An 11034-nucleotide genomic window follows, 5' to 3' on the forward strand; every position below is an offset into this window, starting at 1 on the left:
CCTGGCCGGGGCGTGCTGCCCGCTGCCGTGCTTCGGCGGGGTAGACCCTGTTATGCCAGGGCTGCCCCAAACCTGCCTTCTCTTGTGTTGATGGCTTCTTCTGGCGTCGTGGTGATTTTACTAACTACCGCGAAACTGGCACAAAGAAAGGGGGAACCACAAATTGCTCTGAGTTCCCCCAAGAGCCTCCTCTTGAAATTTGGAGGAGAGGTATGGTGCCAGGGAAAGGCAGTTAAGTGCAGGAATAATTATACTCGGAATATATGAAGGCTCTGCTTCTATTTTTAAATAGTCTGGGGAAATTTCCCGACAAAGGGATCCCCCTAAAGACCTGGGAGGCTGAGATTGCCCTCTCCCTCCCTACCCCCATCCTTTTTATACAGAAATCTGGTTAGCGTGGAACAGGAGTTTCAAACAGGGACATTTAAAGAGTGGGGGAGTCTTTGTCTTGAGTCATTCTGGCAGGAGGGAAGGGCTGATTTCCCAACCAGTCGCTGTCTTCCAGCACGACCAAGCTGTGATATGGTGACATCCAGCCCCCTGGCATGTCTCTCTTATTACCCCAATCTCCCGAAAATGTTCACGGGGGAATGTGTCATCTGTGGAGCCACTCTGTCCGTGAGCCGTATGTACGGTGCCTCACCCCTGTTGTCTGGGGCTCCCTAAAGAGGAGGGATAAAGGCTTTTGGGTTTGCAAACAATAGTGAGCTTAAAGAGCAAAATGGATCAGAAAACCTGTTGGGGTTTTGTGCCAATACTCTGTGGCACAGCAGCAATAAGCCTTTCCAGAGCTGAGCAGGGAGCCAGTTTTGTGGCTTCCTTCAGGCAAGTTGTCCACGTTAGGGAAAACCTCGGGCACGGCTGGCAAAGGTCCTTTAGCCATGTCTCAACAGGAGTCCTGTGTCCCGAAATGCAGCCAGACCTCCGCCTCCTCCACAGAGGACGGCAAGGTGTGCGTGGGGGAACTGCCACATTCCCACCCCACCAGTCTGCCAGTGAGGGTTGGCCCCATCCCCATTGCTTGAAAGCCACATTTGCTCTGCGGAGGACGGAGGCAGACCTTGTGGCGGTTTTAAAATCTGGCGGCCAAAAGGACCACAGCTGATACTGCTGTGCTGAGGGGAGGGTGTGTTTCCTATTCTGCTGGGGCTGCTGGAAACTTTCTAGTGTTGCTGTCCAGCTGGTGATGATGATACGGAGGATTTGGGTCTGTGGCTTTCTCTGTGATCCTCCCTGCTGTCATAGCAGGCAGAGGCGTAGGGGAGGGAGGTGAGCATCAACTCTGAGGGACAGCTCAGTTCCTAATCTAGTGAAACTGGTAATCCTGGTGCATTGTGGCAGCGCTGGGGGGCTGGACTCAGTTGGCCAGGCATCTCCGGACACCTGGACTGCTACCTAGATAGGAAGTCAGAAATAGAGATGCAGGCTGCTGGGAATTTATAAATCAAGCCCTGTTTTGGTTAGTAGCTTTGCTCAGCTATTCCAGTCTGGAATAGGTCAGTGTACTCCAGCCTTGCTCCTCCAGTCCCGCAGGACAGGAACGGTTAAAACCCGAGAGAGAGCTGGAAGGACTGAGCGAGATTCTTGCAGCGTGCCTCCCAGGATCCAGGAGCCTCCACAGACCTGTGGGATGGGCTGAAAGGGGACCCGTGCCTCATCGGGGTCCCAGCAGAATGCTGGGCAGCACAGGTCTGCTGCTGGCAGACTGTGGAAGCATCTCTCCAGGCTCTAGGCTGTCTGAGCCCCTTTGCTTTTGCAAGAAAATGATGTGGTTAAAAGCAGGGGGAGAAGGGAGGGAATTGGTCTCTTCCCTCTTGTATCCCCAGGTGCTTGTCTGCATGGGGGCTGTTAAAAAAAACCCCCCTTCTGCCTGCTCAGAAGATTTGTTGTTAGCATCGTGTGAATGAGCCTGAGCTGAGGGACTGTAAATCAGGATGGATGAAAATTCCCTGTAGCCAGTTTTTCCTTGGCCTCTTCAGTGCCATAAGCAAATGTTCATTTAATTATAGGCATCAAGGGTAGAAATAACTACATTAAGCCCTCAAGGGGAAGCTGCTGGCGACGAGCTGCAGATCAGCGCGCACAAAAGTTTTTCCACTCACTCAGTGTGGGAAGAAGCTCCGGCATTTTGTGGGTACCTGAGTGAGCAGTGGCAGCAACAGCAGCCCTGCTGCAGGGCTGTGGGGAAGGTGCATCACGGCCTGCAGCTGGCAGTCGGGTAAACTTGCTTCCAGTTCTCGCTGGCTATTGAAACACGTAATCCCAAAAGAATGGAGGGAGGCTATTTGTCAGCCACACGAGCGCAGCCCGCACGGAGGCAAAGCAAACACGTGTGTTGGTTTGTTCAAAGGGCCAGGGATGCTGGCAAGGAAGATAAGCCCTGCTGGGGTTGGAATCACCCCCCACTGTCACCATGCCTGATCAAGCCCCATTGTGGTTACCAGGATTTGGATGTACGTTCTTGGTTTGGGGATAATTTTTTGCTGTTGGGAAGCCAGCTTTGCAGCCTTCCCTCTGTATGACAACTCCAACCATTCTTGGCATTTCCCGTCCTGCCTGATGTGTTGTGAAGGTAGTCAGGACCTGTACCTGTGCCCTAGGACTACCAAACCTTCCATGAGTTTTTTTGCCTAGGATGCATGAGGTTGTTTGGAGAGTGGAGCCTCTTGGGGGTGAGACTGCTGTGGAGCATGCCAGCGTGTGGCAGGGTGGTCGTCACTGCTCTGCTGCAGGGACTGGAGCAGAGTGTAACCATTTTGTGCTCAGTGTTGTGCCCAGTAAGTTTCAAAGACCTTTTGGGATGTAAAAGGCTTTGGTTATATTTTGATGGGTGATCGTGTCTCAAGGGAAGTCCCTCCTGCATCTGCTGTAATGCTTGTTCTGCCCGGGCTGGGAGGCTTTGAAGACGAAGCTGCCACAAGCCTTTATCTGGTGTGCTGGAAATCAGACCAAGTGCTGCGGGGTACGTGGTCCAGGTTGGGACAGAGCTAGAAAAGGAAGCATGGGCTTGGCAAGGTGTTTTTTAGCAGACAGATGAAATGCTTTGGGCCTTCAAGAGGGCACAGGAATCTGTGGGCTGTGGTTTTTCTCTTAGATCAGTGGCTTTCATCCTGTGGTCTTTTAACCCCTGGGGGCCTGTGAGCTGCTTTGAGGGGGCCTGTGAAAGGTAACAGAGGAAAGAAAATTCACTTCTGCTGTATACAGCTGTCTATCTGATGCTGTTTCCCCAGGGGCTGCATCTTCCCCCTCCGCCCTGAGCTGGGAACTGCCACTGCCAATAGCGAGAAGCGCGGAGGAGAGCAGACTTTGCAGCAGCAGAGGAGGGAGGTGTGAAGGCTACGAGACAATCTGGGGAGGGAGCGAAGGCAAACAGTCTGGGAGACTGAAACCAAGCAAGACTGTGACTCCTGGCGTGAATGGTTGAGCAAAGGGAGAAGACGGGCTTGTCTGAGTTGCTGTGACCTGCTTGCATGGAGTCTTCTGTGGAGATGGGTGGTGGTTCTTACAGCAGTCCTGATGTTACTGATCGTAAGGACAGGAGACCTGCCACTTCTCAGCACTGGGCCGAGGGTGCCTGGCACCCCCGGAGGTCAGGCCCCTCCTGCACGTGTGCTGACAAAGGGCACATCTGCCGTTATCTGCAAAAGCAGGTGCATCCTCTGGCAGTGCCTTGCCATTTGCCGTGGATGTACCTGGGTTTGTGTGCTGTAGATGTCCTCTGCTGAAATGCCAAGGGAGCAAATGTTGGCAGTTTTTTGCAAGGTAGCGCCTGCTCAGTATATGCAGACATGCGTACCCTGTAGCCTGGTGTTTGAGCTCTCTGATTAGGCTAGTGGTAAAGATCTGTAAAAGCTTAAAGATGCTGGCACAGCTACTGTGTGCTCTAGGATCTCTCTCTAAAGAGTTGTCCCACTGCAAGGGTTTCTTCCGTTGTGCCTTGTCCCTCTTGTTAGTGCAGTGTGTGTGGTCCCTGCAGACCCGAGTGCTTTTCCCATTGCTTTGTAAAATGTACTGGGGCCATGGGAAGTTGGGTGGTTTTAGAGGGACACTTGCTGAGGGACCTGGTCGCTGGCAGTACCAGAGGAGGATGGCAGTCTGGCCTCTTATTCTGAAGCCCTGAATGGAAATGATATCTGAGATTAGGGACCTGGCTGGATTTGTAAGTGGTCTAGTGCAGCGTGGGAGAGCAGCAATAAGGCTGTGTGGGAGCTGGACTGGGAGAGGTCTCTTAGATGGAGCATTCCATCATGGGTATGGTCTGTAACTCTGAATTAGCACCAAAAGGACTTGGTCTGATACATGGTCATCCTGTATGCTTCCCTGTGCAAGCTATTGAGGGTCTGGGGCGCAGAGACTCCAGGTGAGCGTGGGAGAATCAGCTTGGACATCCCTCAGCTGGGCAACATTTTCTTCTCTTCCTTCACTGTCTGTGGTTGGGATAGTTTTTTATTATTTAAATTACTCTGTGTTTTGTTAATGTTCTGGAAGTGGTTTGTGCCGTTGGCTGTTCTGCCCTGGGGCCTCTCTGCCTTTGGGCCTTGCTCCTGGGCTTTTGCAGGCAGGGTGGTCTGGTGGAGGGAATATCCCTGGCAGATGCTTCCCTCATCTGGTCATTGTGTTTCTGTCCTAACTGATTATCAGTAAATGACCCATTCCTGACCCAGCTGTCCTAGGAAATAACTCTGTTGGGTAACTCCTGGGTTTGGGGTGGGCTTGAAAGGAAGGTCAGTGGTAGCAGGGCCAGTTGGACGTTGTTGCAGCTGCTGTGTTGGCAGTACTGAGATGCTCTGACCCCCTTCCCTGGTACCTGTTGTGAGGCTGTGCTCGGGTGGTGGTGTACAGGCTCTGCTGGTTGGTGGTGAGAGGCAGGTAAGTCGGAGCGTGTGCTCTGGGCGAGCGCTCCTCCCTTCGGCAGGCTGATCCTGCCTCCGTGGCAGTGCAGCACAGCCACAGCACCCAGGGTGGAGAGGTAAAACCAGCCTTCGGCGGGGTGAGCCCGTCTGTAGGTCAAGCTGATGTGATGACATCTTAAGGGATGTTTGTGTGCTTCCTTGGAGAGAACATGAAGGTTTGCTTGTTGTTAATCAAGAAGCAAGAAAATTTTAAAGGCTGTTTGACACAGTCACAGCCGAGATTCCATTTCATCTCCCCAAATCCTTACTCTTGTTTCAGCTGGATACAGAAGTGACTGATTTCCTCTTTCACTTCTAGTCCTATTCAACAGGCCAGTTAGGAGCTTTTAAACAGCTGCCCTGTCCTGTGGAGAGGTGGCTTGCCTTGTGGCAAAGGGATAAAGTGGTTCTTGGTTGTCTAATGCAGAAAATACTTCGGGGTTCTTTTAGAATTGTTTAGAAATGTGAAACTGCTCTTATTCACAGCAGTTTGGGAGAGAGATGGCAGATGTTTTTTCCTCAGTTTTTTTTTTTTTTTTTTTTTTTTTTTCTGCTGTTGAGCAAAACTCCTCCATCTTCCTTCTCTGGGGCTGTTGTATCGAATCCTCTGCGGAGGTGAACAGAGCAAGCTTTGCCACTTTGGCTTGGACCCGTTTTCTGAGGGGCCAGTGGGGTCAGCAACTAGAAAACTCATTTCATCTGCGTATCCTTCTGGCTGGCTTTTTTCCAGTGGCCTTGGAAAGGTAACACTGCAGTATTATTCCCTGTTGTTGAAATCGCCCCGTTCCACGCCTTGCAGAGGTGAAGCATCTTTTGCAAGGTCAGCACTTACCTGCATGTGTCACCTTTGTGGGTGCTTGCAGCCAGCACGGGAGCTCCCATGCTGGTTTTGGTGTGCTCTCTCCGCCTTTGTTCCCTCTCCCCCGTTCTACCTACCTCTCCCACTTTTTTCTCCTCTCTCTCCCTTCCTCTGTCTGATCTGGGGAGGGTTTTCCCTCCCGTGCTTACAGCCCTGCCGTTTCCCCGAAGGCTGGCTGCCCTCTTTAGCATGCAGAGCCTCATCTCCTCCAGGTTACGCAGAGGTGCTGCAAAAATAGAAATGAGAGACAAACGCCCCATTGAAGCAGCTGGCAAGTCCTGGCTCCGTTCCCTGTTCCCTCCCATCTACAGTCACAGGGCTTTATTCGTTTGTGTTTCTTTATTCCTATCGCTTGATCTGCCTTTTAGAATACAAAATTGGGAGACTGATGGCTGATAGAAGTTGTCTAATCCCTGTTCCCCATCCTAGGAGGAAAATGGCTAGCCACTGGTGCCTTGGGCATTAGATTTCCTCTGCTGGCTGTGCTCTGCTGCCTGCCAGCTCAGCTCGTGCTTTGATTCTTTCTTTGCTTTGGAGTTGACAGCTGCATTGAGCTCCTTTATGAGATGCTTGGAAGAGGGGGGGGAAGGTGGCAAATCTTGGGTCTGCTGTTTGGTACCCCAAGCCTTTGGGTTTTTGCTGCTGGTGCAAAAGGTGTGGTGTCAGGATGCTGTCTGGAGAGGTGCCCGTTTGTATGCTGGTGCAATGGTGCCATTAGCCCTGCAGCATTTGGGCTGGTGCTGGCACGGAGGGTTCCCCCAGGCCAGCCTCTGCATCCCATGTTGGTGGATCAGGCCCCAAGGTGTTCTCCTCCAAATCCACCCCAGGAGAAGCATGGCTTGCTCAGGCTGTGCCTATTAATGACTCATTCTTAGGGATGAGGTGGGGTAGTTTTATCTTGGGCTGAGGAGAGCAGAGCTTCCCAGTAAACAAGATAATGCAGCTTAGGGGGTTTTAACTGGGTAAACACTTCAGAGTTAAATGAGGGTAAACAAACTCCAGGGATCTGAGCTTCCCGCATGGAAGGGATTAGCTCTGTGGGTGCCCAGGTTCACCTGCCATGAGATGTCTGTTGTAGAGGTGGTGGGACTGGCTGTGGCTGAGCTCTGGAGGCTGCCCAAACGGGGAGTAGCTGATGGAAACAGAGAAGCTTGAGCCAGTCATTGGAGCTGTCACAGAGTTACTTTTTGAGGCTGTGCCTAGCTGGCTGGGAGACTCAGGATGCATATTGTAGCATGGTTGGAGAGCCAGGGCATCACATCAACCACATCTCTGCTGATGGGTGTTGGGGGAAACTGAGGTGTTGGGGTGGATAAAGAGCTGACATAGGATCCAGGCAGTCAGTTGCAGTCTGAAAATTTGGTCTACACCAAATTTTCCATGTGGCCTTGGACCTGTGGTGGTCCCTCCCCATCCTTCTGCTCCCATTTTCTGAATAACTTTGAGAATAATGTTCCCTTTCTCCCCCTTGCTGCTCTCTGTCATGTTTGGTTAAGCTGTAAGCTCCTCAAGACAAGTGCTCTCTGTGCTGGGCTGCACGGGGCTCAGCAGAGCTCTCCGTAGGTGTCTTGTGTCAGCCTGGGGAAGAGCAGCCTAAGCACCATCACGTTGGAGCCTGGTGAGCACCTCTGAATCAGCACAGGGGCTGGCCTGTCCAGGTCTCTCTGGATCTGTGCTTGTGCACAGGAGACATGAACTCTCATTTACAGCTGAGGAGCTGGCCCATCCCCAGGGATGCCCAGAGGCATTTTGGTTGGCTCTGTGATGCTGCAGTAGCTTCCTTCTGCTTTGGTACTCTGCTTCTGTTGCCATTCCCTTTTTGTTGCTGCACTGGCCTCAGCCGATCTTGCCTTGGATCAATAGAACAAAATAAATGAGATTGAGAAGTGCTGAAGCCTGGCCCAAGCGTATCTGGGAAGCAGTAACCAATATTGGATTTTGCTCAGTTCAGAGAATAGTGGAGGAAGGTGGAGAGGGTCAGAGCAGGCAGGCTTGAGAAACGCATTTCTGGCTTCCAGTGTTCCCAGGACAGGTTTGGTAATCAGCCTGGCAAGTGAGCAGCAACTCCCAAGCTTTTTGTGCGAACAAGCCAGTGTTTTCAGTGAAAGCACCAGGGCAAATCCATCTGCCATTGCCCCATAGCTCATCTTGGCACTTGCCCTGATTTGAATTTGTCCTTCTGGGACGTGGAGTCATCGAACATAGTGGTGGGAAGGAACCTCAGGAGGTTGCCTAGTCTGTGCCCTTGCCTGAAGGCAGTTCAGCTCTGCTTAAATCATTTCAGGCCACGTGTATCCAGATCTGCGTGCAGCATCCAGGTGATGTCTCAGCAGTGCTTTGTAAAATCTCTCTATTTCTAATACTTCAGGACTATGCAAGCATTCTCACATCTGCATTCCAGTGATATCTCAGAGCTGTTTCTAACACAGGAGTTTCTCCTCTTAAGACATTTCTAATGGATGATTTCCTATCTTGTATCAGAAATGTCTGGTGCTAGTTCTCAAGGTGCTGACTTACCAGTTTGTACTATATCTTTTCATAATATTCCTGTTATTTCCATTCTCAAAATCACCTAACTGTACCTCCAGTCTTTCTGTGCAGTGAGGATGTCTCCTTGCTTTGTGTCCTTGGCTAATTTCATTATCATGTTCCTAATTTTTGTTCCAAGGTCACTTAGGAAAATGTTAAAGAACAGCAGATCCAAGGACAGACCTTGAGGAATTCCACTAATAGCCTCCCTCCAGCACAATCTTGCCTCTCGTAACTCTGCATGAGGCACTGTATCAGATATTTTACTGAAGTCCAGATGGATTAGATCTGCTGTGTTTCTCTTGTCTAGAAAATCAGTTATCAAAGAAAAATACCAAATTAGTCTTCATTTCAGCTTATTCAGTTAGTTCAGTTCAGTGACTAGTTCATTAAGAATTGAGAAACTGAGTATGAGCTGAGAAAGCGGGAAAACTTGTCCTTTTTTCTTCTAATCTATGAATAAAAATCAGCTGTGAGAGGATGAGATCTTCTAGTTTTAATGTGCTGAAGAACAGAGGGCTAGGAAGCAATTGGTTCAGTTCACCCAAATTAGTTACTTTGCTTGCTTAACAAAACTGTTTTAAATGTAAAACGTGTTTTGGTAATCTCATTTTTTCCTTATGTCTCTGTATTTATCGTGGTATTTATCGGTTGAATAAAGCCAAGTTCCAGGTGCTGTTTCTTGCATTTTGATTGAAGTTCAATATGCATGTGAATGTACCTTGACACAAATCACAATTAAAGACTCATCTAGGAATCAAGAAGTGTCAGTCAAACCTTCTAATAGATAAAATGGAAATAACAAGGACTTAATTCTTGAAAGAAAAGCGTAAAATGCAGCCTGCCTCCCTGCATAGCATTAGGTAGATGTTTGCTGTTGGTACGTTTTAATTCTTACCTGTGGTGGTCAGCCCTTCCTTACGAAAACAAAAAATGTGAATGCAAAGTTAAGTTCAAGTCAATGACTTAAAAATAGATTTACAGCCTGCTGATTTTAAAACATGATTAATATTGGTGATGTAAATAATTCTGATTTAAATCAGTCCCCCTGTATATAATATAGCTGCAGATCAGGAGCACTAGGGTGAAATCTTGCCTGGGTGACAGTCATAGGAAGCTGTAATTGACTTCACAGGGACAGAATTTCATGGCTTAAGTATAAGACGTTCAACCTCCTCTCCAGGATGGGTGATTAACAAGGCACCAAAAAACCTCAGAGAGGGTGAACCATCACTGCCCCGTTGAAGAGAGGTGCCCCAGGCTGGGTGGCTGGTTGGCACTGTCTCTTCCTGGATGTGAATGCTTCTCTGCGTGGTTGTGGATGTTTCCCGAAATACCCTGGTTTTCCTTGTCAGCTGGGGGCACAGCCCATCTGAGGGGCAGCTTACCCTGAAAGCAGGCATGAGCAGCAGGTTGATTTGGCAGGAGCAGGCTGCAAGGTGAAGACCAAGCCCTGTGGGTCAGTCCTATCTCTGATACAGGTTTACTGTCATTATACAGGGACCTTGTGCCTCTGCCTTGCCTCCTCAGAGGAGCCAACTGCTGATGGCCTCACATCAACTTCCCTGCTGGAGTTTGCCGTGATGTCCCACCTGGAGGCCATGAATTCCCACGAGCAAACCAGCCCAGAGGCTGCAGAGCCCGATCTTGCCCCTGGCTCTCTGCATGCTGCCCCAGGATCGGGCTTTGCCAGTGAGGAGAATGAGGAGTCCAAGATCCTACAGCCCCCACAGTACTTCTGGGAAGATGGGGGAGAGCTCAATGACTCCAGCCTGGACTTGGGACCGGCAACAGGTAGGTTATTTTTACCCCATTCTTCCTCCCCACTCTGCAGGGACTCTGGGGAGGTAGAAGGATGCAGGGATCTGTCTTCCCGTTTTGACACAACTCTCGCTAAGTGGGCCTGAGATTAAATGTCAGCTCTATTTTCTCACCTCAGTGCCTGATGTGTCCCCAGCGAACCCTGAGCAAGCACAGGCTTTAGAAACCAAGTTACAGCTGAGCCTTTATTCCTGAGCTGCTATGAGCTGTTGCCTCCACCTAGTTTCCCATTGCCTCATACCCTTCTTTCTCTCTCTCATTCCTCCTTTTGTGTGCTCTCCCTTCTTTCTGTTGCTGTCAGCTAAGCACAACCTAAAGGTCTCAAGACCCTGGCTCAGAGATCAAGGCCATCTCAGGGTTTGAGTCAAGGCTGGGTTCCCTGGGTGAAATTCTGGAATCCTCACTCTGTGACTTCAGTGAGGATTTGCCCTTAGAGAATACAGCAGGTTTTCTCTCTTGGGCTGCTGTCCTGCTGCCTACTCTGTCCTGCCTGCTTCCTGGGGAGTCATGGCCAAAATGAGTTTCATTGCCATTTGAGCTTGCTTTCCTCTGTGGAGTGTTTTTTGAGACAATTGGGTCCCCTCAGTGGCCTCCCCCTGAGCCCCTCATTGGCTTTGAGGCTGTCTCAGGGAGAGGGATGGGAGGAAGGAGGAGGAGTGTTGCAGGGTTTCCAGTAGCTTAGGAGATTATTTCACATGCTCCTGCTCTTAAGTGTCATGTGGGGTATGTATTAAGTGTTACCCAGGGGCCAGGCTTCAGCCTTACCCCTCCTCCCTTATCCGGTATCACTGCCTCCATCTCAGCAGGTCTGACTGAGGTCTGCAATTAGAAAGCACGAGTCTTGTTTTATCTTCATTCCTATTTCTGTGACCTTAAAGACCTGTGCCCCGGTGGGCAGCCTGGGCTGCAGCGCTGGGGCAGCCCTCAGCCCTG

At 50.3% G+C, this 11034-nt stretch overlaps 1 protein-coding gene across 1 annotated transcript in view; it reads left to right on the forward strand.

Moving 5' to 3' along the window:
• PODXL2 (podocalyxin like 2) overlaps positions 1 to 11034 on the forward strand; it is a 30320-nt gene that overhangs the window by 1887 nt on the left and 17399 nt on the right. Inside the window, 1 exon segment of the mRNA XM_009639218.1 lies at positions 9762 to 10074. Coding sequence (XP_009637513.1) covers positions 9762 to 10074 — 313 coding nt within the window.

The sequence above is a fragment of the Egretta garzetta genome, unplaced genomic scaffold (genome assembly GCF_000687185.1).
Source record: "Egretta garzetta isolate BGI_Z169 unplaced genomic scaffold, ASM68718v1 scaffold215, whole genome shotgun sequence".
In the NCBI taxonomy this organism is placed as follows: Eukaryota; Metazoa; Chordata; class Aves; order Pelecaniformes; family Ardeidae; genus Egretta; species Egretta garzetta.